The following is a 23415-nucleotide window of genomic DNA, read 5'->3' on the forward strand; positions in this document are numbered from 1 at the left end:
CCCATTTAAATGTAGTATTGTTGAGGGCAGGAACTTATTTACTTTGATCACCCACTGCATATACAATGTCTAGAACATTTCCCAGCAAGTGATGGACACTCCATAAATATGTGTTGAATGAATCAATAGACTGGACATGTATGTATATTCTCTTTTTATTTCTAATCGTTTCTAAATGGAGTGTTTGCCTTTTTTCTCTAATTAGATAATCATCATCTACGATCAACTTTCTCTTTTCTGACAGTTACACCTCAGTATTTTTTCTTTCTTGATTACATCAACTACCACTATCAAGACATTGCTAGACAATACAGATAATAGCAGATAACACTGACTTGTCTTTTGCTTCATTGGTTCCCCACTAATTGTGATACTGGTATTGTCTGGAACAGACATTCTTTTTCGTGTCAAGGAAGCATTCTTCTAATTCTAGTTTACTAAGGATTTTTAATTTAGTTTGGTTTAGTTTGATTTTAACAAAAAAGAGATCTTGAATTTTATCTAAGAACTTTTGAGCATCTGTTGAGATTATCATAGTGTTTTCTTCCTTGGCCTTCTGATAAGGTAAATTATATTAATATTAAAATATTCTTCCATTTCAGGAAAATATTCTTCTATTTCAGGAATAAACTCAACTTAGTCATTTAATATATTCCTGTCTTTGATTTGCTGGTGTTTTTCTTCGGATTGTTTTCTGCATCTACAGCCACAATGGATATCATATTTTGTTTATTGGTTTGTGTGTTTGCTTATTGACCTATTTCTTTCAGGTGTTGTCAAGATAACAATGAGTCATATTATACCCTGAGGAATAGTTTACCTTTTTTTTTGAGTTTTGGAACAGATTTTTGGGACGTTTGTACAAATCTCAGATTCCCTGCCTCCTTCCTGTATCTTTCAGATGTAATGGGAACAATGAAAGCCTTTAACAATAAAGATGAGCAGTGAGGCAGAATTGAATGTTTTAGGACTAGGATGAATAATAAAGTGTCGATTGCTTAGTCCCTGGATTTTTGTCAGTGAGATCTAGACCTCAGGTATATTGAATTCTGACAGGCAGGAATATGACTTTGAATTTCAAATTTATACACTTATACCAACCATCACATCAGGGTTCAGTGGCTTATTTAAATACTATGGAAGTCTTTATTAATCTTGTATAATGTTTCTATTATTCAAGGGTCCATAATATCTCATCATCCTAGGAAACTCTATATGCAGCCATTTAAAGGCATTACAAAAGACTATTCAATATAATGCTATGTGTTTATGCTTATAAAAATACAAAAAATAGAAAGAATTAGTGGTTGGATTATAAATAATACTTTAACTTGCTCTTTTCTGTATTTTCACATTTTTATATAACGATCCTTCTGGGGGTAATAATCATTCTATTGGCCTCCCATTTTTATGAGGATAACTTCCTAACTTCTCTGCCCAATCCGTCCTCCTTCTCAGGGTTGATGGAGAAGCAAGTTATCTGATTGGGTATGAAATTCCTTGGTCCATGCTTTTTGACTGGGTAGGACTAATCTACTAGAAAGTTTGAAGCACTTGGTGGTCATTCTCCCTGCCACCTTTCCATCACCAATAATGTGTGCTCTGCAGATCTAACCCTCCCTCTGGTGCTCTGTGCCAGGGTCTAGACTTGGAAGGGGTGACACTAGTAAGCCCATTTGGCTGCAGAACAAAGCCACATGTTTTAATTCCATTTATTAATGTTTAATACCAACAATGAAACAGGTTTTGATCTCCATCTGTCTGACTCCTATGTTTTATTTTTCAAGTTTCCCCAACCCTCAATAAATAGATATTTTTGTAGACAAATAAAATATTACTTTTGAAAGTGTTTCCTGCTCTATGTAAAAATAATATTAATAGTTACCATTAATTGAGCATCACCTATGTGAAAACTTGTTAATTGCTTTATGTGCATCATCACTGAATTTTTACAAAAATCTTATGACACTGGTTTTATTCTTATACTTGTCTTAGAGGTAAAACACACACACACACACAATTGCAAAAAAAAAAATAAGGTTTAGAGAGTTTAAGCTGCTTTCATCATGTAATCCTTATTCCACAATTGTGAATTCAGGATTGAAGCTTCACAGGGAACCAAAAAGGGAACTTTCTACCTAGATTTCCAAAACTATTCATTGAACAGTTAGAATAGTGAAAAATGAAATGAACAACTATGCAAAATCCCTGTACAATTTTTTTCAGTTTTATTAATTAAGCTCTTGTTTAATTAATTAAGCATCAATTAATAAAGGCCTATTGCCAGGTTTTTATTATCAAATAATGCTATCAAATAGCAGGCCTTCATTATTGAACAAATACAAGTCATGCAGACTTCCATAGTATTTAAATAAGCCACTGAACCCTGGTGTGATGGTTGGTATAAGTGTATAAATTTGAAATTCAAAGTCATATTCCTGCCTGTCAGAATTCAATATACCTGAGGTCTAGATCTCACTGACAAAAATCCAGGGACTAAGCAATCGACACTTTATTATTCATCCTAGTCCTAAAACATTCAATTCTGCCTCCCTCTGGTGCAAATACAAGTCAGGCAGACTTGTATTTGCTTGTTTAAATGAAAGCCACCACCCAAATTAACCCCAGAGCATACTGTTGGAGGAGAAGACATCTAGATATTCCCGGGAAGAGAGTAAAAAATAGGCCAGATGGTTCCTCAGAAGGATAAGTACAGAATTACCATGTGATGCAGCAATCCCACTTCTAGGTATATACCCCAAAGAATTGAAAGCAGGGACTTGAATAGGTATTTGCACACCAATGTTCATAGCGACATTATTCACAATTGCCAAAAGATGGAAGTAACTCAAGGATCCATCAACAGGTGAATGGATAAATAAAATATGGTATATCCATACAATCAAATATTATTCAGCCATGAAAAGGAATGATATATTGATGAACCTTGAAGACATCATGTTGGGCCAAATACAAAAGGACAAATATTGTGTGATCTCACCGAAATGCAATAATTTGAATAAGCAAACTAATAGAGTCAGAATCTACGCTAAAGGTTACCATGGGATGGGGGAAGGGTAGGGAATGGGGAGTTAATGCTTAAATATGTACAGAGTTTCTTTTTGGGTTGATTGTAAAGTTTGGTAATGGATGGTAGTAATGGTAGCAGAACATTGCAAAGTAGTTGACAGCACTGGATTATGTATTTGAATGTAGTTGAAAGGGGAGAGTTCAGATTGCATATATGTTACTAGGATAAAAAATTTTTTTTAATATTGTAAACATGGACTACAGTTAATAGTACAATTATAAAAATGTTCTTTCATGGATTGTAATGAATGTTTCACACTAATGTACGGTGTTGATAAAAGGGTAATATATGGGAATTCTGCATGCATTTTATGCATAATTTTTCTGTAATCTATAACTTCTCTAATAAAAAGAAAAAAAAAACAGGCCAGAAAGACAACTCTGTGAAAATACTATCCCAATCTACAGAGTTGTTTCTCAATGGTTACTGGGGTCATAAGACTTTAGATGGAAACAATTCAGACACTCAAGTAAGATTAGGATTTCTTTTGGCTGGGTGAGCAGTCAGGGAAGAAAAACTAAGCTCTGTGCTGGGGATTTAGCCAAGAAACTGGAGGAGATAGGAGACTACGGGAGATTTCTAAAGATTATTGCTATTATCCAGCTGTTACCATTAAAAACCAAAAGGAGGTGTTTGGGTTTGCTAAAGCTGCCAGAATGCAATATACTAGAAATGGGATGGCTTTTACAATGGGGACTTATTAGTTTGCAAATTTATAGGTCTAAGACCATGAAAATGTCCAAATTAAGGCATCAGCAGGAGTATACCTTCTCTGAAGAAAGGCTGCTTGCATCTGGGGTTCATCTGTCAGATAGCAAGGCACATGGCCCTCATCTGTGGACCTTTGCCCCCAGATTTTGTTGCTTTCAGCTTCTGTTCTCCCTAAGGTCTCTCAGTGTTTCTGCTTTTTATGTTCTCTTAAGAGGCTCCAGTAAGAATTAAGACCAACCTTGAACTAGGTGGGTCACATCTCAATTGAAACAACCTAACCTAAATGCCCCAACCCACAATAGGTCTGCACCCATAAAAATGGATTAAAAGAACATGGCCTTTTCTGGGATACATAACAACTCCAAATTACCACAGAGGGCTATTTCTTTACCTGAGAAGCTGATCAGGAAATTTCTAGGGTTTCCAGGCACTATGGCTGAAAATGGCTGCTTGGAGCTAGCCAAATGAGCCCATCAAACAAATCTCTGGGAAGTATTTTTACTTTAAGAGCACTATATTAATAGCCCCCCATAGAAACTTTCTGGTATGGTTTCCAGGGCAACCACAAAAACCTTGTAAATTTCTCAATATAAAACCTGGTATGTTCAGCTGAATCATGTCTCAGTGCTGAGGTTTGATCCAGTTAGCTATTCAAAGTTCTGAACTCAGCCTCTGCTTTCTGTTCACCCTTTGCTGTGGTCATTAACCAGTCCCATGGCACTGACAATCATCTTTAAGTAGCTTACATCCAAATCTACTTCTCAATCCTGTTTCAAGAACTCCAGTCCCAGGGGTGTGAGGGTAGTTCAGTGGTACAATTCTTACCTGCCATGTGGGAGACCCGGGTTTGATACCCGGGCTCACTTCCTGGTCTACGCACTTCCCAAAAAATAAACAAACAAACAAAACAAACAAAAATTCAACGAATGGTGCTGCAATAATGGGATACTCACATGGAAAAAAATAATGAAATGTGATACAGCATACAGCATACAAAAAAAAAAAAAGAACTCAGCATACCAAAAAAAGTCCCACATTTCTCACTTTTGCTGGATATCTCCCTGTGAATGACTTATAGGCACCTCCAACTCTACACCACTAAAGTTGAACTCATAATCTCTTCACAAACTTTACATTTCTTCTGTCGTCAAATACATCATCTTGTTTCAGCTACTTCTCCTGAACGCTTGCATCATCCTTGTGACTTCTTTCTTAAGCCTCATATCTAATGAGTTACCAAGTCTACCCTAAACTCTGGGCACTGGCCCCCTTTTCTATTCCCAGTTACACTTTCTTAGTTCGGGTCCTCTTTCCCTTTTCTCCATCATCAGCCTTCCAATTGGTGCCCTTGCCACTCTTTTCACTGTACTCATCCCTGTCTCCTGCTACCAGAGTAATCTTCCTGTCCTATGCTCTAGGCCAGCATTTTTTTTTACTTCTTCCTAAGGAGTCTTCAGACATTTCTTTCGTAATCAAACACCTCATGAAATTTTAATAACACAGATTAATTTTATCTGTTTATGTACAATATGTATATCTGTGCTTTATATATTTAAAAAGTAAATTTTTTTTCACTTTCCGAGAGCCAGTTTCTGTCTCCTTAGGTGCAATAATTCTCCCCATAGAGAATGCATGCTCTAGCCAAAACAGGTCACTTACCAATGCCTGTGTTTTCTAGTTTCCAAGTTTTTGCTCACTTTGGCCATTAATCAGAGGAGTTGAAGGAATATGGAAAGATTTCTAGAGTGTACTCCTGCTTCAGCACATTGTTCCCCTTGCCTGAAATAGGCATCACCTACTGGCTACCTATCTTTCTTCCCATTGAAATCTGACCCTTCAAGAGGCAACTCAAATACCGTGCTTTCTTCCCTGATCACCTCTGCTAGAAGTAACATGTTTTCTGTGCTCTCATAGAAATTTCTTTATACCTCTGTTACGTTCTGCTTTGTTAGGTAGTTATTTTTTCTAACGTTTTATCTTCCCTGCTGGATTTTAAAACTTCTTACAGACAAGGACTATCTTGTTCATAGTGTACAATGCCTTCGTGTGTGGGGTGCCAGTATATGGCAGTTGACATCATCTCATTGATACACAGGGAACTGGGCAAAAGTCCAGCTGGGCCCACATTAGAACAGTTCCATGTGTATGCTGAATAAATGAGCACATGAATAAGTAGAAAAATCAGATACCACATACCGTACACATTGCTAAACCACCATCTTTAACGTGGAGACTATTTATAAAGCTGTTCTGTGTGCTGTACAACACTGGTGAACAGAATTGGTTACTGCTTTGTACAAATAACAGACACCCACAGAATGTTGTTGAGCCACTAGCTATCTAGGCATGCCTTAAATAATGAGGACCGTGGTAAGCAGAGGACCCAGAGACAAAAACATAAGTAGCCTTTTTTTTTTAAATATAATATTCAGGTTACAGATACAAAACCTTTATTGGGTTTATTTGCCATGATATGAGAAGATACATGTGGAAGTATATTTTTAATATTGTCATCCTCATTACAAAAGGAGGGAACCAAATTAAGGCAACGGAGCAGGAAAATAGATCTGACAAGGATACTTGCATGGAAAGAGAAGTAAAATGTTTCGTGGAAAAGGCTTGATTATTCTTTTTAAGTACATATAAATGAATACCTTTGGAAACTTCTGTCATATTTCATTATATCTTGAAATGACTGACTTTCTAGGAAAAGCTATTTCTGTGACTTCACAGGATGTTTTGCTTTTGTTAGAGAATTAGGTATTTGAAAGTGGTGCTTCTATTACTTTTGTTTATTTACAGATATCATCAAACGTTACTTAAAACTACACACAGGTGCTTTTTACCACTTTTGCCCCAGGGCTGTCTTCTCAAGAGACCTACAGCACAAACGTTCTTTTTCTGAAGTCTGAGACTTACTTTTGTGGGACATCGGGGTAGAGGGTGTCCGAGGGATGGGAGGTTTGGCAAAGAATTCATTTCCAAGGATAGATTGGCTCATTTCAGCCCATCTGCGTGATCCGCCCACACAACGCTGTGATATGGGCCCTTCCTGGTCTTCTAAATAGGGTAACCCTTTTGCCAGTTCAAAATCTCCGACTAGCATTTCTATTTCCTGTGGGTTCTTAATTCTTGAAAGAGAGGATTAGTCATGAATCTCTTTCCTTTTTACTCCGTCTACCAATCAGACTGAGATTCTAAGCGTGAACAGCAACAGCCAAACTAAATGCTCTAGAACCGACGTTTAAGCCTCACTTAGGGGAGAATTATGTAGGATTGTTTGCTTAACAAGTCAAATAGGGAATGGGGGAGGGAGAGGACGAGGAAGGGCCCGCCCCTTTGGAATAGGATTGGTTCCTTCTCTCCGCTTGGCCGTTCATTTTGCGTCTCGGTTGGACAGGCTGAGAGAATCATGTCATTAAGGTGTTGTCAAAATGAGCCCTGTAGGTGTGGGGGCTGTTCCCTGGGCTTGTGGTTTTAGATTTTCAAAGGGGCGGGTTTATTATTGGCTATGGGATCAGGTTCGTGGAACTAGTTTTTTCTATCTTGAAAAATGCCGTCGTAACTGGAGGCGCCGAGGAGCTTAAGCGTAACTCAGAGAAAATGACCAAAGTTCCTCAGGGGTTTGATTTCAGTTTCTTAAATGACGAAGAAGCCGGGAAGATCCTTCAGGTACTGGAAAGAAATGAGGAGCTACAAAGGGCAGAGAAAGACAGAATCAGGTACAGAGCGAATTCCTTTCTCTTTTTGCCTGCGCCTGGGCCGGCAGCGACCCTGCGGCCCGCAGCTGCGGAGCGCCGAGCCCAGCGCCGCACCTGGCGGGCAGGAGCTCCCCCGCGCGCGGCTGGCTGCTGCTGCTGCGGCGGCTGCTGCGGCGGGTCGGTAAGCGGCAAATTAGTTGAAAATCTGTGGGTTTCTCTCTAAAGGACTATGGGGCGCCTGATGCTGTTTCCCCACATCTCAGACGGGCTTGGCTGCGAGGCTCGGATCGCTCAGGGTGGGCAGGGCCCCTGACCTTGCCCAGCGGTCGCGTCCTTCGGTCCATTTCTCTCCGAGTGGGTCCCTCGCGGCTGCCCTGTCCCCGGCCAGGACACGTGGACGGCTACCGGCGGGGACACCGCGCGATGCTCAGGTGTTTTTCTCGGCGGTTGTGGGGCGTGGGCCAGGAGGGTCAAGTGAAATGAGACGGGGGAGCTATACGGAGCGCAGCCCTGGCAGCTGCTCCCTTCGCGGCCCGCGCGCGCCGAAGTGCTTAAACACTCTCCCTGGTCTTCACCCTCCCTCCTAGCACACTCTTCCTCGGCCCCAGAGACCTAAGAAAAGACTTCTCTCTCCCTTTCACGCCTACAGTCAGTGAAGCCTGGAAGAGCTGGCACCTCCCGGGCAGCGAAACGACCCCATCCCAAGCGCGGGAGCGTGAGAAACTTGCCAACAGGAGGCTTGTGCGGGCTGGGACGCGTGGGGTTGGCTGGAGTGGGTGGATCTCCTTGCGTGTCGTGCTATAGGAAGGAAGTTTCTGCAAATTTTTCTCCCTGACTGTACTACACGGTGTTGTAAGTGTCAGATTACTTGAAATCCAGGGAAATACTTACCAGGGATGTAAATTAACCAGTTTCTCTTTTGGATAAACGTGGGATCAATTCTGGAATGAATTAAAGAAACTGTCACCAATCCTGAAATCGACCCATCTGAGTCCTTCCCTAGATGACTGTGGAAGGAATCTAGGACATCACCCTAAGGCCAAAATACAAGGCATCTCTTGGAATTTAGAAAGCTATTTTGTTTGTGAGCAACTTTTGTTGACGTGAGCTTTGGGTTTCCCCTCTTTGCATTTATCCTGCTCCCTCTCTCCTTGCAAAAAAACCTCCCAGTACCCTCTTCACCTAGGGAAACCTTAGTTGGTCTCTGTAGAAAGAATTAGAATGCACAGGATGGGAGACCCCGCTTTCACTCTTCTCCCTTGGCTCTTGCTAGGACGAATGAATATTTGAAGTTTGGGGGTGTGAATTTCACACCACCATACTCTGCCTTTAGAAAAATAGACTCTGACATTCTCCCAAACAGTGTAAAAATGTGCCATCATGAGCACATTATGTACACACACACACACACACAAATGTGCCCATACAAATGCAAATGAACCACACACCCAAGCCTGGGAAAGAGAACTTTAGAATTGCATGAAGTTTGGCTTCAGCCCAGTATTTCTGTCTCTCCAGAGCATGGGACTTCCTAAGTGCCCCAGTGTTTATTTGGGGAAATAGGACAGGAGGTTTAGGAAATAGTAAAAGGAAGGGAAGCTTCCATTTGGGATGTTACCAGTTTGGCTTCTCATGAACTACAGTCTTGGAAAAAGTAATTTAATTTATTTTTATTTTCATTCAAGGGAATTTTGAGTTTTTGTATTTGACCTGATGTGTACCTTGTGTTTCCTCTGTCTTCAGCTGACTTTAGAGGTAACTGCACCAAACACAGGTGGCAAAGGCCGTTGGGCTACATAGAGAAGGAACATTAAAACACATTTTCTGATTTCGTGGCACTCACATCCTAACTGAAACACGAGCAGAAAAAGTCAAAATGTTAAAACAAAATCAATACCTTGTTAAACTATTAAAAATAATTACCCAAATAATTTGAAAAGTGGCACTATAAAATATAAAAATAATTTAAGGCAAACAGATATTTCTAGTACTTCTCTTTTCCCCTGGTTAATTCCAGACTCCCACTATCAAATACCTGTGACCGGATAACTATCTCCATGGGACTGGTCTGTGTACTTGCTGCTTCAGGCTCAGATGCGTGAGTTTCAGTAACAAATACTGCGATCCAGAAAGGGTCTGGGGTAACATGTCAATTTGGCTTCCTCTTCTGCCCGTTTTCTTGGTGTATATTATCATCATATTTTCCAAATAGCAAAAAAATCAGGACACATGACTTATAATGCATATATAAGTTGGGAGGCATTGCACCAAGCCTGCCAGGGAAACCCTGGGAAGCCTTTTTTTTTCTTTTTTTCACCATATTGAGAAATAGCGTTAAGAGCTCTTTACTAGGACAATAAGAGACCAGATGCGGAAAAATATTTGAAAAGTTAACTGGTTGGGGATAACACATGAGTTATATCTAGGATAGGCTTGAAGTTAAGTCAGAAATACAGAACTAGAGTGTCACGCAGGCTAGAGATGGATGGTAAAGATGTGGGAATCCTTGAATTCACCTTGACAGGAGACAACAACCTACTTACAGAAAGGCCTGTGAACACACAGAACCTTTACCTTATCTCCCCTCATCTGCACCACACCTCTCTGCCTCCAGCTTACTGGGAAAGTATTTGAATTAATCACAGTAGTTAATATTTCTAATTTATAGAGAGTTTATTCAAATTTTCAAGAAAAACACCAAGATTCTAACTGATAAATAGGCAAAAGATCAAAATAAATCATTCATACTTGAAGATATCCAAAAAATAAACAAAACGTATGAAAACATTCATCCTCACAGTAATAAAGGAACAAAAATTGAAGTAACCTTGAAGTAGCTCTATAAAAATAACAGGAAAAAACTGCTGGTGAGTGTTTGAGTAAAACTGATAGATTCAGTATACTGTAAGTGGCATTGTAAATTAAACACAATTCTTTTGGTGAGCATATTACAATATCTATAAAGATTTGCCTTACCCTTGACCCAATAAACCAATAATTGGGTTTGGATATTTCTCATTTGAAGGAGTTTGAGGTGGAGGAGATGATCATGCCAATATTTATTAAGTGCTGGCTTTTTATATAATAATAGCAATTTGTGATAATAATAACAGCTAACATTTATTGGGCCCTATCTATATCCAAGGCACCATATGAAATATGTTATTCATAGTTAATGAATCCCCCCATTAACCCCATTAGGGCATACTTTAATTCTCATTTCACTGAGAAGGAAACTGAACTTACAAAATTTGAGTATCTTGTCCAAGTTAAGCAGCAGAGAGTCAGAATTCAAACAGAGTTCTTTCTCAAAACTGTTTTATCTATCACTATAGAATAATCCTCACAAACATCCCTTGTGTTTATTAGCTGCTTTTTACAGAAGGGAAACTGAAATTTACCAAGGTTAAGTCACTTGCCCAAGGTCACATGGCCCAAAATGGCAGGGCCAGAATTTGAATCCACATCTCTCGGGCTCCAAAACCTATATTCTGCCCACTAAACCATGCTTTTCCCTGAGGAAACATAATTTTGTTTTATGTGTGCTTCTGCGTAAAGACACCTTTATTTAATAAATATAGCTGATTCATTAACATTAAACTCAAGGGCATCTGCACTGTAGCTCATGCCTGAAGGAAGCTTCTCTAACACACGCAATGAGGAAATAACTTCAATAGAGAAAGAAATAAAATATATACTCTCAGATATTTGTGACAACATTAACTGTAAGAGCAAAATAGTGGGAAATTCCAAATCTAAGTGTCTAGAAAGAGAGCAGTCATTACAAGTGACAATTATGAAGAGATCATTATATCCCACACAGTGTGACATCTCGTCTATATTTCTGACTGACTACTTTGGTGTCATATAGACACCCCAAGCTTATCATGGATACTACTGAGGAAAATGCTTATGAGGCACTGTTATATGAAAAAGCAGAATCTCCAAGGTGTAACACAACTCCAGGCACATGCTGAACATTCAGTAAATATTTGTTGGAAGGCATGGCCTTGCCCCAACAGCTCCAAATACCACTGCCAAGATGGAAAGTCAAACCTGTGTGAAAGGACACATTACAGACTGGGCAGATGCAACCTGCTGAGGCTCTGGGGAAGAGCTGAGGAGGAGAAGGGTTTTATGGCTTAGAGGAGAGGGGGCATGACAGACAGGCAAGGGGCCTACGTACAACAGGCCTTCAGTAAATACTTTGAAGGAATTAATTTCCTGGACTAGTTGGGGTCAGAGGCATCCATATTCCCTAACTTTTTTCCCTACTCTTGCTCTCACTTTGTTCTACTTTCTTCTGACTGCCAAATACTATTTGCCCAGCCAGAGGCATAATGTCTCCTTCTTTTGAACCCTGTAATGTTCTCTAATCCCTTGTGTTACAGTCAATCCTATTGTGCCCTGTCAGTCTGGGATAGCGCTACAGAAATACTCTTAGAGCCAGATAAAGAAGTGGAAATTAGAATTTAAATTCCAATCTGACATTTCCCCTTCTTGCTGGGTTGTGAAAAGGACTTTAACTGGAAGTATTCATGTGGGGAAGATTTTTCAGCCTTGTAAGATCTGAACCCAGCCTCAGCGAAGAAAAAAACTGGGAATTTGAATCACCATTTATTGGCAGGTGGAAATTTCCTTATACTGCTCGTTTACCTGGTAAGAAATACATATATATATATATAAATATATATATATAAACACATATACATTTATAAAAATGTATATGTGTTTGTATACGTACACATATATGTGTAAAAAACTGAAAATCATCTTACTTTTTTAGAAGTCTTTGGGAAATGTGACTACCTATATTCTCCCCTCTCCATACCACCCCATTTCATTAATATAAACTCGGAAGTAGAGAGAATCAAGAGATTATGTCAACTAGTAAGCTCAGAGAAGATAGCAGTAATAGTGACTTTTTTATTATTGCAGAAAACTTGTATAAGGTGTTACATCCCCTGGTATAAACACGTTGAAAAATGGCATGTCTAGATTTGGACTATCTTTGTTCAATGGCAAGATTACAGTCCAGGAAAGTTTTCCAGAACTTAGTTGTTTCTGATTGATTTGCACTAGTCCTTGAGCTGTGGCTCAGTTCTAAAAGGGACTGCATGTATCAAAGTTGTGAAGTGGTTGGTAGCTGGTGGAAGCTGCAGCATCCTTCAGGGACAATAAGTCAGCTCTGCATATCTCCTCTCTCTCTTAGGCTTCCTGCCTACCCTCTCCTCTCTCAACCCACACAATCTTCCTCTGGGTAAAAGACTTTAAAAAACATTCCAGGTGCCAATTTATTGGATACCTACTATATGCCAGACATCATGTCCTCCCTGGAAATAATGGAGAATAAATGCCTTCCTATCAGTGGCTTCTGGTTGATGGTGGAGCCCATAGGATGAAGTGTTCATACAGATGTAGCTTGCTTTCAAGCCACCCTGTGTGGCCTGGGGAAGGAACACTGAGAACAATGCCTGGAAGTCACAGAGGTACCCTATAATCTTGAATGTTCTGATAATATAACAAGGTATCTGATTAACATCATGGGTCTCTGAGTCATGTGCATTGTCCAACAACATCCAGTTCACAGTTGATTGGGTAGTTAGAAGCTGTAAAGCCCCACCAACATTGAATTAGCAAACAATGGACCTCTGCTCTTAGGGGAAATACAGGGTTAGAGTCCTGTGAACTGCTGGCCACAACATTTTTGTCTAATGATCAATACATAACCTTGTTTTACGTGTGCTTCTGCGTAAAGACACCTTTATTTAATAAATATAGCTGATTCATTAACATTAAACTCAAGAGCATCTGCACTGTAACTCATGCCTGAAGGAAGCTTCTCTAGCACACACATTTTCTCTGGAAGGCGCATCACAGCTTTCTTGTGCTTAGGGACACTGAGCATGATATTTGGGAGCCGTTTTAAACCAGTGAAAACCAACAAAAAGTACAAAGATGCAAAAAAATGCGGCACTAACTATACCCTGAAAAGGATACTTGTTTATAGTACAAGAACTGAAGCAAGAAGGCTTGTTCTACCTTAGCTGTGCATGGGGTGGTTTAAATTTTCCAACACCCAGAACACATTTGTGAATGACCGAGAAAGCACCAAGAGTGTTGATTTTGGGGTTACAAATAACTTCTAGCATGTATGTGAAGTCACAGATAGGGAATACACAAATAATGAGGATGGGCTCATTGAATTCCTTTAAGTGAGGGGAGAACTTTCTCCCAGACACATTCTCCTGTCTGATTACTCCTAAGGATTGGGCTCCATGCGCAATATATGTGAAACTACTATAAAATTATCACTCCATATTCCAAGGTTGGGAAGCAGTGCTCTTTGTAAGCTTTATGACATCATGACTCTTTTAGCTTTTAAAGTCTTTCATATATGTTTTTATCCACGTACTAACCCAACAAAGCAGGTATTTTTATTCTCTTTTTCAAAAGTCGATAACAACAGCAATAACTAATATTTATTGAGCACTTCGTGCTAAACTCTTCATGTACATTATCTCATTTAATTCTGACAATTCGATGAATTAAAGAATATTTTTATCTCCATTTTACAGGGGAAGTTAGAGAGGATAAGTAACTTGCTTGAGAAAATACTACTAGGAAGTACTGGACTTCCTAACTCCGTCTTCACTGATTCCACTGTGCAGTACTGCCTCCTTCAGGGAAACACAAAGTAGGTGGAATGACTTCCTTACGTAGCCCATTCATTGTAACAGAACCAGAATCAAAACTGAGATTTTTTTCGCTTTTAAATTCTTGCTATTTCCACTGGAACATGAGAATAGAGAAGACAAAACTGTAGATGGCCACATGCCCAACTAAAATTTGGGACTGTTATTACTAAGGAAAATGGAAGAATAGATATTTGATGACAACTGGTAGTATCTGCCATATATAGCAAACATTGCAGGTAACTATTTATGTTTAAAAATGCATGTTTGTATTTTGGAAGAACATACTCCAAAACTCTTAAAATGATTATTGTTTAAGAATGATATTTAAGGAAGCTTTAACCCTTTTCTTAGTATTTTATTTCTTGTAATTATCATAGATTATTAACCCCTTTCTTATTATTTTATTTCTTACCATTTTATCTTATTTAAAAAGTAACCACTATTTCATTTGATAATAAAAAAGTACATATGTATGACTATCTTTTTTACCTTCATAAACATGTTTTTAAAAATAATTTCTTTGAAATATTTTATTATTTTTAAATGTTTTTCTGAACTAGTCCTTTTCTTTATAATGTTAATATATACATGGTATCTTAGTTTTCCAGCTGCTAAAACAAATATCATACAGTGGGTTGTCATAAACAATTTATTGGCTAATGGTCTGAGGCTAGGAGGTGTCCAAAACTGAGGCATTGGCAAGGCAATGCCTTTTCTCTAGAGACTGGCATTCTGGGTCTCTCTCTGGCCATCCCTGGGTCCTTCGCTTTTCTGTCACAGTAATATACATGGTGGTGTATCTCCTTTTTCTTCTGGGTTTTGTTGGCTTCCTTCAATAATAGGATTTAGACCTATGCTGAGTCAGTCGGCCACACCTTAACTGGAAGGATCATCTTCAAAAGGTCCTATTTACAATCAGTTCACACCCACAGGAATGGATTAAGATTAAAAACATGTTTCATCTTGGAGTAAATAATTCACCCTCCCACACATGTGTAAATTGGTTTCTGTACATCAATCTTGATTTCCTTGCATTTAGGGATTGTCTCAGGGTTAGAGAGCCTCACATGCTACCTGGTGCTTAGTAGGTACCCCGTGTCTAATTAAATAGACCTTAACTTCCTTCTGCGTAGGGAATACCAAGTAAGGGAAGGAAAGATCTGGGGAAACCACATGAGTGTCAAAGAAAGACCAGGTTAAACTCAATCAGAAAATATTTTCCTTTCCTATTAGAGAACCACTTGGATCTTAAAACTAAGAACCAGGTGGGTAAGAGACTTGCTGAGGCCTAGTCTTTCACACACATGGATGCGTTTTCTCCATCCCCTGCACTCAGGTCTTTTTTCTGCAGTTAGTTACTGCATAAGCCATGATATTTGAGAGCCATCAGCTCACCTCATTCTCCTCTCAGGAATGTTTCCTTATTGACATTGCCAGTGGCCCTATTAAAAGGCTATACTTAAAATGTCGAGGTGGCATACCATTACGGCCAGCTTCCTCGTTCTACTGTGTGAGACTTTATAATAATGAAAGAGGAAATGGGGACTACAATGACAGCCATCAAGAAAAGTTGTGATTTTAAAAATTTATACCAAATTAACGGAAAATGACAGAGGAAGGCAGGGAGGGGAAGAGGTTTGCACACTGCAGAGCAGGCCCAGTAGCCCTCAAATCAAATAGGTGCTCATTTACTTTACTTCTCTCTCTCCCTCCTTTTGTTTATCTTTTTCTCTCATTATAAAAGTTATGCTTACATTCCTCAAAATGTTAAATGTAAAATTTCCAAATGACCCATCAATTCCACTTTTATATACCAAAGTGAAATGAAAGAATACATCCACACAAAAACTTGTATACAAATGTTCATAGCAGCATTATTCACAATTACCAAAAGTAGAAACAACCCAAATGTCTATCAGCAGATGAATGGATACATAAAATGGGATATATCCATATGAGATATTTTTCAGCAATAAAAAGAAATAAGTATTGATACATGCTACATGTGGATGAACCTTGAAAACACAACGATAAGGGAATAAAGTCCATCACAAAGGGCTACATGTTTCTTCCATTTATATAAATTGTACAGAATAGTTACAATTATAGAGACAGAAAGTAAATGTGTGGTTGCCTAAGGCTGGGGATCTTGGCAGGGATTAGGGAGTGACTGCTAATGGGTAGGAGGTTTCTTTTTGGGGTGTTCTAAAATTGATTGTGATGATGGTTGCATAATTCTGTAACTATACTATAAGCCATTGAACTGTAAACTTTAAATGGTTGATTCATATAAAATGTGATTTATATCTTAATAAAGTTATTTTTTAAAAGTAATTCTTGCATATTGTAGAAAGTGCAGATAAAAGTTATATATATATCCATAATCTAACCAACCAGGGACGAGTGTAGACATCAACCATATTTTCTTCAAGCTATTTCTCATATTGACTTTTAAATTTTTTATTTTTAAAATAAATGTGCAGCAAATTGTCTTTATGTGGGAAGTGTACAGTTCTATGAATTTTAAAATGCATGTATAGAGTTGTGAAATCACTACCACAGTTGGGATACAGAGCAATTCCAACATCACATAAGCCCCTAGTGCTATCCTTTTTTTTTTTTTTACATTTTTTATTTTAAAATATAACATATACAAAACAAAGACAGAAAAAAGCAGTAATTTTCAAAGCACTCTTCAACAAGTAGTTACAGAACAGACCCCAGAGTTTGTCATGGGCTACTATTCCAATATCTTAAATTGTTCCTTCTAGCTGCTCCAAAACACTGAAGGCTAGATGGAATATTAATATAGTGATTGAGCAGTCATACTTGTCTTTTAAATCCTATACTCTCTGGTATACCTCTGATCCCTCTCCCAATCTATAGGGATCCTTGGGCAATGCCCATTCTGACTTCTTCATGTTGAGAAGGGGTATAGACAGTAAAGGAGAGGAGGATGTAATAATTGACAATCTTGGAGAGGCTAGTCCCTCTGGGTTTCAGGATTTATCTGACCTAGGAACCCTGTGGGAATTATAGGTTCCAGGAAAGCCAACCTTGTGCATGAAACCCTTTTTAGAGTCTCAGCTCGAGCCTAGATGCAGAGAGTCAGCAAGAGTGATCCTGGTTGGAGTTCAGTAAACTGGGGCAATCAGCACTATTTACCTGAAGCTTGTAGTACTATCCCTTTTTAGCACACCTTCCCTTAACACCTGTTGGCTGGGGGTATGACTCTAAGGAATGTTAAAGTAAAACGAAAAAGATGGGATGGGGGTCTGAAGATCAGCAATGACAGACAATAGACAACTTTATTCTTAACCAGATCCTGCTTATATACTGCATGCAGGGTGACAAAAGGCATGTATGCATTTCCTGAGGGAACAGAGTCCTTATTTTTCAGTGCTCTCTTCCTTCATACTTAACATAACCATTTGGGGTAAACATTCTCTTCCTCCCAGACTGTTCTACATAAAGCAGATAACAATCTCCGCAGTTTACTGCCACCACCACCCTGAAGCCAGCTGCTCCCAACAAATTCCTCAGGTCTTGTTTTAACTCTTGCTCCTACAAACACCAAACCCAGTGGTTCTCAACTGGGGTTGATTTTACTCCCTAGGGGATATTTGGCAATACTTGGAGACACTTTTTTAGTTGTCATAACTGAGGAGAGGGTATGTGTTACTGGCACCTGCTAAACATCCTACAATGCACAGGACAGAATTATCCTTCCCAAAATGTCAAAAGTGTGAAGATTGAGAAACCCTGCCCTAACTTACCTGGGCAACAACTGCTCTGCACTCCATCACTATTGTTTTATCTTTTAAAGAATGTTCTATAAATGGAATCATAGTGTACATAATTTTGTGAGACTGGCTTCTTTCACTCAGTGTTATAACTTTGAAATTCGTGCAAGTTGTTGCATATGTCAATAATTCATTCCTTTATTTTGCTGAGTACTATTCCATTGTATGGATGTACCACAGGTTTTTTTTTTTTAATCTGTTCTACTATTGAAGGATATCTTGGGTGTTTTCAGGTTTGGTGATATTGAAAAAAGCAGCTATAAATGCCCTTGTACAGATTTTTTGTGTGAACATAACATTTTATTAGGAGTGGACTTGATGAATCATATTCTTAAATTTATAAGAAACTGCTAAACTGTTTTTCCTGATGGCTGTACCATTCTGCACTCCCACCAACAAGTATGAAAGTTCTAGTTGTTCTGCAATGCTGCCAGCATTTGGTATTTTGGGTATGTTTTAATTTAGCCATTCTAATAGCTGTGTAGTGGAGTCTCATCATATTTTAATTTGCATTTCCCTAAAGACTGATAATGGTAAGCTTCTTTCCATGTGCTTATTTGCCTTCCATATATTTTCTTTGGTGAAGTCTCTGTTCAAATATTTTGCCTATTATTTAATGAGGTTGTTTGCTTTCTTACTGTTAAACTTTGAGAATTCTTTATATATCCTGGAAACAAGTTCTTTGTTGAATACATGTTTTGCAAGTATTTTCTTTGAGTCTGTAGCTTGTCCTTTTAATTCTCTTAACAGCATAGTTTACAGAACAAAAGTATTTCATCTTGATGAAATCCAAAATGTCAATTTTTTCGTTTTATGAATCCTGCCTTTCATGTAATAGCCAAGAATACTTTTCTAACCTCAGATTAAAAAGATTTTTCCTCTTTTGATTTCTTTTAAAAGTTTTATAGTTCTATGTTTTACATAGATCCATTTTGAAATAAATTTTTAAATAAACTGTGAGGATTAGGTTGAGGTTTTCAATCCTTTGGGATATCTACCTAAGAATGGAATTATAGGATAATATGGTAATTCTGTGTTTAACTTTTAGAGGGGTTGTCAATCTGTTTTCTTACATTCCCTTTTAATACAGTTGTGATCACACAGTATATATTAAACTGAAGACTCACAGTCAACATTTTTTTTTGTACTGCATATATTTTATAATTTAATTAACCATTCCAGTATTTTAGCCACTTATTTTTTTATTATACTGTTGTTCTAGATTGCCAGCTGCCGGAATACAATATACCAGAAATAGAATAGCTTTTGAAAAGGGGACTTTAATAAATTGCTAGTTTACAGTTCCAAGGCTGTGAAATTGTCCAAATTAAAACAAGTCTATAGAAATGTCCAAACTAAGGCAACCAGGGAACGATAATTTGGTTCAAGAAGGCTGATGACATTTAGCATTTCTTTCTCAGTTGAAAGGGCACATGGTAAACATGCTGGCATCTGCTGACTTTCTCTCCAGGCCTCTTGCTTCATGAAGGTCCCTGGGAGATGTTTTTCTTCTTCATCTCCAGAGGTCACTGGCTGGTGGACTGTGGTTCTTTTGTCCTTCTGTTGTGGTTCTACGGCTCTCTCCTTGCTCTCCAAAGAGGAACTCTCTTTGAAATGTCTCCTCTTTTAGGATTTCAGTAAACTAATCAAGAGCCGCATAAAATGGGTGGAGACACATTTCCATCTAATCAAGTTTAATACCCACAATTGATTGAGTCACGTCTCTGTGGAGATAACCTAATCACGTTTTCAACCTACAGTACTGAATAGGAATTAGAAGAAATTTACTCTCACAAAACTGATTAGGATTAAAACATGGCACTTCTAGGGTATGTAAATCCTATTATTATGTTAAATATCACTGTGGCAAATCTTTGTGCTTACATTCTTAATTCAATTTAAATTATCTCCTTAGGGTAAAATCCTAAATGTAGAATCATTAGTTTAAATAATATAAATGTTATCTAAATTCTTGTTATACATGACCTAATTGCTTTCCAAAAATGTTCTACCAAATTGTACTTTGACTGTAAGTGTGAGAAAGCCCCTATTTTACCATACCCTTCCCAGCACTGAATGGTGTTATTATTTTTAAAATCTTTGCTAGTTTTATAGGGAAAAAAAAAGATATCTTGTACTTATTTTAATTTCTAACACTGTGGTTGTAAATAAACTTGAACTTTTTGATATGTTTACTGGTCATTTGCATTTCTTAATTTGCAAACTTTCTCTTCATATCTTTGCTCATTTGTATTTTAAGGTATCTGGAATGCTTTTTGTTGCAAATAATGGAGAAATCTAACCATGGCTTCAACAACTGGGGGTGGATTTTTCTGGCATAACAGAATCTCTGGAAGTAGGCAGATGCTAGCTGGTTTAGGGATTTAAGAATGTCAGGTGGTGCCTTTGCAATGCGAGATGACTGCAACTGCTCCAGACATCAGGTCCATATTCAAGACAAAAGGAAGGGGGAAATGGTGAGACCAATTGCATCTGTCCCTTTTATCATGAAAGTAAAAGCTTTCCCAAGTGACCATCAACAGATTTCCCCTTTATGTTTCATTGACCAGAAACAGGTCATGTAGCCACCCTTAGCTGTAAGGGAATAGAGAGAGCAAGGAGTGAGATTAAAATATTAGACTGAGACCAATCATGAGCCATCCTTTGGGAAGGAACACTTTGCTGCCCATAACAAAATCAGAAAGGAGGGGGAGCTAGGGGAATAGATTCTAGACGGTAACTAATACAGTTTGATACAGAGTCTTGGTGTGTGGGTTTTTTTTTAATTTATTGATTGATATTATATGTTTCTCTATAATTAAGGAAATTGACTTTTGTCTTATTTGTTATTAACATATTTCCCAGTTTTCAGTTTGCACTTAACTTCTATTTATCTGAAAATAGAAGTTTTTTATTCATTGTTATGTAGTCAAATATAACAAGTTTTTTTTTAACTTTCCTTTTGTGTTTAAGATTAGAAAATTCTCCCTCATCTAGAGATTAGATCAATATTCACTTCTAGTTTTTAAGTCTTTTTCTAAAGCTTTAACTTTTTCATTCAGTATATATTTTGCCTGTAAAATCAGATAGTTATATGAATTTATTTTTTTCTGTTTGTCTTTGCACCATCTATTTCCATTTGTTTCTAAGGCCCATGTTATACTTTACTTAGGGAAAAGACCAAATAACAACAAAGAGTTTTTAGGGTAAAACACTGCAGTGTCATCTTGTATTAAATCTAAGAAGGAAATTGTAGGGAAGAGGCTTTTAAGCAGAGAAACATGATTGATTGCTATATATATATACTAGTGTAGGTGGTTAATGTATCTTATTTAAGTTTCCTCCTTCTTTCCATTTTCTATGCCAAATGACAAACCCAATTGAAAGCGGACCATTCATCTTGGGCTCTTGATCAAGTAATCTAATGGTTACTTGCATCTTTTACTAGTTTAAAAATTCTCTTTTGGTGTGGTTTTTAACTTTTGACAAAGTTATTTTGCTTTAAAATTAGTTACTAACAAAAGTGTAAGTTGTTAATAGGATTACTAGGCAAACAAGCAAACAAAAAAAACCTCACCTGTTATGAATTTGGTATATGCCACTAATCCTTCTTAAGGGAGCTGTAAAGCTAAATGTCTGTATACCAGCCCAGGTCCAATCAAGAAAACACATACTACTCAGTATCTGAAGTAGCATTCCATGTAGGCAATTGGCTATATAGTGATAGAAAGAGGCTGTGAAACCTATCAGGAGACAGTGAGATAAACCAGAGATTGGCAAGGGCAGGAAGCCTCTATCACCCTTAGGTTGGAGACGTAGAATGCTGATAACTGACTCTCCTACATGAAAAGCCGGGAGTTGTAGCATTGGCCAATACCAAGCTAGCAACCACTTAACAACCAACTTGCAAAATTCTTGAATATCTGTTCTTGTGACCCGGTACAAGTCAGCCCCAGCATACCACTGGTTGGAGAGGAAAAGGGAGTAAATGGTGGTATCACGCCCAAAGGCTAGGATTCCCAGCAGAAGCTGGAACTATGACAGGCCTGTCTAGGGATTTGGAGACACTGGGAGAGAGTGATTGCCACAAGTTCTGCGTGAAGCAGAGAGAGAGGAGAAATACCTTGGCTTTTCCTCTCTTCTTGCCCTCCAGTCTCCTGCCAGTGCCTCCTGTTGGCCAAACCCAGCTGGAAGGACCTGACCAGGTTGTGAGTAATGCAGCCTACAGAGGCCAGGTCCTGAGCAGCACAGAGCAGAGCAGGGAAGCACAATCTTTGTCTTTTTCTCTTCTCTGTTGTCCTATTATCCTTTAGATTCTACATTTTCTCAATATTCAATTTTTATATTGTTAAGGCTCTGCCCACTTTGTGAAAATTCTCATGATTTTCCCTTGCATTATCCCTGTTATGACCATTCTTTGCTCTTTTACAATACGCTTGCCTGCTTCTGCACGTTTTAGGAGTTAGCCTCCTTGGCTCTTGCTCCTGGGTGCTGCTGCTTTTCTCTGCCTTGTTCATTTCTGGGTATTCTTCCTTTGTGCTCATGCAAGTCAGGGTCTTTGGGTGGAGAGACTCACTCAAGGGCTTTGTAGAAAGGTTATATGTGGACTGAAACTGAAATTCGAAGGACTTGGGGAACCAAGACAGCTCTAGGGACCAGCTCCTCAGTGTGCTTGCCTCCAAACAGCCCACACTCTCCTCCTCCCAGGATGTCCTTGATTCCCTCCCGTCATGCTGCTACATTCAACTGGCCCATCCTCACCACATTTTCTGGTCCAGATTCTCATGGTCTAAGCCCATCATGCCAGGTCATCTGATGAGTTTCTAGCCAGCCTGTGGGTCAGGGTCAGGCATTCAATCCATGGCACCCCTGGGAAAGGCCAATTTAGGGCCAGATCTTCTGAGCAGGGACCACAGGTCAGCTAAAAATATTTATGTGGCAGGCACTGACACTCACCTGTCCAGGGGGGGCTCTTTCTGTGCACTCATTTTACTCCTCCTCTCTCTTCTGCCCTTCTGTGCACTGAGGCTAATGATTTGTCTTCTGAGGTATCTGCCTGGCAGCTATGAGACAGACCTTAGGCCAAGGCTCTCTTAAAACAGATTATCCACCTTGACCATAAATTACAACTACCTGGGGCCCTTTCAAAACTACTGATGTCAGGCCCCACCCCCAGACATTCTGATTTAATTGGTCTATGATCAGATTGGGCATGGGTATTTTCTTAAAGTTCTCTAGAGGATTCTAATGTGCAGTCAGGGATTCCATCCTGGCTGCTTGGGCACTGAAATCACATCATTCCCACATTTCATGCCTTTGCATGAGTTGAGAGGCTGTTTATCTGTCTCAGGAAACCCTTTGGTTTGGGGAAATCGAGAGGACTATCCCTGATGTAAGTGTAATAAACACTG

At 38.6% G+C, this 23415-nt stretch overlaps 1 protein-coding gene across 4 annotated transcripts in view; it reads left to right on the top strand.

The window, feature by feature from the left end:
• The window catches only part of EXPH5 (exophilin 5), a 95419-nt gene that overhangs the window by 5301 nt on the left and 66703 nt on the right, over positions 1-23415 (top strand). The window contains exons 1-2 of one of the 4 annotated variants that reach the window (XM_077113040.1): positions 7411-7524; positions 14082-14200. The exons of 1 other annotated variant lie outside the window; for it this stretch is intronic. Coding sequence is in view for 1 of the 3 variants with exons in the window: in XM_077113038.1 (XP_076969153.1) it covers positions 7406-7524 (119 nt within the window). In the remaining 2 variants the exon portion in view is untranslated. Of the gene's footprint in view, positions 1-7188; positions 7525-14081; positions 14201-23415 lie in introns of those variants that run through there. 2 more of the 4 variants (XM_077113041.1, XM_077113038.1) reach the window with 2 other exon arrangements.

The sequence above is a fragment of the Tamandua tetradactyla genome, chromosome 8 (genome assembly GCF_023851605.1).
Source record: "Tamandua tetradactyla isolate mTamTet1 chromosome 8, mTamTet1.pri, whole genome shotgun sequence".
Taxonomy (NCBI): Eukaryota; Metazoa; Chordata; class Mammalia; order Pilosa; family Myrmecophagidae; genus Tamandua; species Tamandua tetradactyla.